The following is a 3,600-nucleotide window of genomic DNA, read 5'->3' on the forward strand; positions in this document are numbered from 1 at the left end:
CAGAGCACGGGCTTCGCCAAGGAACTGTACAATGACTTTGAGTTAGGCTCAGCCAATTTAAAGGACAAGTCACAGAAGACCGCCTTCCTCGATAAGATGATCGTGTGCGTGGGCCAATGTCTCAGCAAGGACTTTGATGTGCGCTCCTCTAAGATCGTAGCCGGCCTCGAGCCGGAGAACACCAACCTGCTATTGCAGGGCCTTGCGCAGGTTGCCAAGGACACGTCGCTCGACTGGAACAAGGCCGTACAGACCGCTCTCGCCAGGGTCTCCTCGCTTACTGCAGAAGGAGAACTGGCACCTGGAGCTGCAGCAGCAGCTCTGGCTGTGGAAGCCCCACCCGCTGCAACGCGTCCAAGCTCGAATGATCGCAGCAGCTCCGCCGAAGCCAAGGAGAAGGAAAAGGTGCGTTTTAAACCTTTTGCTAAAGGTCTGGCTGGCTATTGACAAAACACCAATACTTGTATTTGTAACTCAGTCACGACGAGAAAGTAAGGCAGAGTCCAAAGGAGGCAGTGAAGGGGATGCAGCCCCGCCTCGGAGTGCAGAGGAAGCACATGCTCCACTCGCGCCATCCAAACAGTCCGTACCCAAGACAAGTCACGCTGCACCGAGCCGTAGTAGTAGCACCAGCAAGAACATTAACCACGATGAAGTATTGCTGCAGAGCGTTGCCAAATGCAATGGCGGCATTGAACGCACGAAAACACTAGTCGAACAGGTGATCACCAAGCCCAAGGTGTCTCCGAAGCTCCTGGGGAAGCCTCCATTCCGATTCCTACACGACGTTATCTCTGAAGTGACGCGTATGACCGGATTTGCTGAAGGACTCTTCTCCGGCGAAGAGCTCGACTCCGGTGCCATAAAGGAAAAGGGACCAAAGATGGACTATCTAACCAAGATTATCCTGTGTGTTGGCTGCCATCTCAATGTGGAAATGGAAGCTAAACCTGCCAAGATCGTCGCAGGACTGGAACCAGAGGCCACGTGCAAGTTCCTGCAGTTGCTGACAGTCGCATGCAAAGCAGGCAGCTCAAAAGAGGCTGTTCAACGTGTTCTGGCTGGTGACACAGCGGTTCGCAGCTTTGGTTCTATTGTGAAGAAGCCTAGAAGTCGTGAGCGGACTCCTGAAATCAAGCAACCGTCGCGTTCCACTACACCACCAGAGAGCAAACAGCGGACAGAGGCTGTGGAGGCCAAGGAGAAACCGAAAGAAGCCGAGCCAGGCAGCTTCTCCGGACCCAAGAAGCCCTTGGCGATAGGAGGTGGAGACAACGACGATGTACGCTTCGAAGTAAAGAATGACGATGGTGACGACGGAGGAGCTCGCATGGGCACGAGTGGAGCTCCAGGCACGAGTGGAACCAGCCGCACCTCGCGACCCACAACTGCTAGGCGTCGTCCTCACATTGAATACATTAGGTTAGCGTTCGATATTAATATCATCGATCATTAATACATCAAAGTAATTACCCCGTGCAGCCATTGCACATTTAGTCAAAATTACTAAACAGACAAGCCATATCCGCGCCAGACATGATTCCGATCAGGACATATTCCTGGTCGAACAGGAGGTATACAAAATTAGGTCGCAGACCAAATTGGGATCCTTGACATATATAACGACGATTTTTTACGAACTACGTCCGCTAGAGTAATTGTGAAGGTATAGATGGAGCGTGGTAGCTCTCTTGTTTCGTTTGAGCCCGTATCGTTCCCCAAACAAGCTTATCTCACAAGAATCTCGTCTCCACAAAATCGCCCTTCCGTCCACCACAACCGGAATGGCACTGCCACGAACGTCTGCTTCCAGCATTCCCAAGGGTAATTTATACTTGTATGCAGCATGTGCAGGTGTTGAAGAAGGCATATCGATTCGCAACGCAGCAGATTTGTACAAGGTGCCAAGGGAATCGCTCCATTGAAGGGTGCATGGATACGTTTCTATTAAGTGCAGACGCGGCTCACAGCGCACTTACATCAATGGTGCAGCCGACGAAGGTCTCACCGAAGCGATGTTGTATCGTGCTGCTCATGGTCTGTCGATGAACACCACTTATTTCCGGGATTTAGCGCGTAAGGCGGCACTGGCAATCTGCATCAAAGAGGTACCCGCCAACTTTCCGAACTCAAAGTGGGTTCAACGCTGAATTGAGAGGCACTCAGACGTGATTTCATTTAGGATTGACCGTATTCTAGATGCTAAGCGGTCTGTTTTCTCCACCGAGGAGAATGTGCGCAACTACTTCAACCACCTATCAATGGCCATGGAGGATCTGGGACTCATGGATTAGCCTGCGCAGATACAGAACTGCGACGAGACCGGTATAGCCGCACAAGGGTTCTTCAACATGCGTGAGCTGTGTCCCAAGGGAATGTCAGCCAATGTGCAGCGCTCATCCGATCCCGAGAATGTGAGCGTTTTAGGCTGCATCAACGCTGACGGAGGGTTCATTCCTCTTCTGTACATCTTCGTGGGTACTCACAGGAAGATGAGCTGGATGAAGAAAGTCCCTATGGACTCGAAGTGTCAGGTTACGAAGTCCTCCAACATAACTAAAACAATTCTACAGTAGTTAAGCGGTTCGTGGATCTACTGCCCACCGCACGACCTCAGCTCTTCGTCCTCGACGGTCATTTTGCACATATATCACTGGATATGGTGGAGTACGGTGAGAATCACGGTGTTCATATCTTCGTTCTTCCAGCCCACACATCGCACGTTTTTGCAACCACTCGATGTCGGAGTGTTTCAAGCCTTCAAAAGAATGTACAATACTGGCGTAACGCAGCATTCACTACGGCTTAATGGTGCTCTGCCTATCAAAGACGACGTCACATGGATGAGCAAGGAGTCGTTCGAGAAGGCTTTTATTGCATAAAATTTATCCCGTTTTGCGATTCTGGCATATTTCCTGTTTCATTACAAATAATGCTCTGTAAAATGTTGGGAAACAAATCAACTGCCAACATTGTTTTGCTACGCTACCACTCGGTGATGACACCGCATTTTGATGGTGAACCAGGCGATTCACGTACCCAAGAAGTGGTGAAGCGTCGGAAGTTGAGGCTTGACACACGTAACGTAGCTCACTTGTCTCTCAAAATGTTTATTGCACCAGAAGCACAAAAACCCTAGCAGCTTTGTAGACGAGAAGGTGTCAGGCGGTAAATTGCTGAGCTACAGCTAGATGGCGCACGCTGCAAAGCTTGAAAAGTAGCGTGTAAAAGAAGCCGCCAAGGAGGAAGCTAAACGTGTCCGACAGGAGGCAAAATCTGAGGCGAAGCGCGCGAAGGATGCTGCCAAGATAGAAGCCAAACGTGTTCGTGAAGCTAGAGCGGAAATGGCGCGTTAAACGTTTTTTGCCCCAAGACTATGAAACGCTCTCTCAAGCACCTTTCTTCGGTGGGGGGCTCGGATTAAGCTGGCAATGTTTGTAGTCATGTAGTGGAGATATGGCCTTTTGACCATACAAATGCGTAGTTAAGTTCATTTGACTAGGAACATGTCCTCATTTCTTATGTGTGACTTGAGCATTAGAATTTTGAAATAGCACCTTAGGTGACCCACTTCATGTCTGATGCGGATACTGTACGTAC

At 50.0% G+C, this 3,600-nt stretch overlaps 1 protein-coding gene across 1 annotated transcript in view; it reads left to right on the forward strand.

Annotated features, from left to right (window-relative positions):
- PITG_19387 (TRAF3-interacting protein, putative) overlaps positions 1–2,576 on the forward strand; it is a gene marked incomplete at both ends in the record, with an annotated part of 2,804 nt that extends 228 nt beyond the window's left edge. Inside the window, 4 exons of the mRNA XM_002896134.1 lie at positions 64–405; positions 479–1,310; positions 1,993–2,108; positions 2,304–2,576. Of these exons, the coding sequence (XP_002896180.1) occupies positions 64–405; positions 479–1,310; positions 1,993–2,108; positions 2,304–2,576 (1,563 nt within the window). The remainder of the gene's footprint in view (positions 1–63; positions 406–478; positions 1,311–1,992; positions 2,109–2,303) is intronic.
- Positions 2,577–3,600: the final 1,024 nt, after the last annotated feature.

This window comes from Phytophthora infestans, genomic scaffold (genome assembly GCF_000142945.1).
Source record: "Phytophthora infestans T30-4 supercont1.103 genomic scaffold, whole genome shotgun sequence".
Lineage (NCBI taxonomy): Eukaryota > Oomycota > Peronosporomycetes > Peronosporales > Peronosporaceae > Phytophthora > Phytophthora infestans.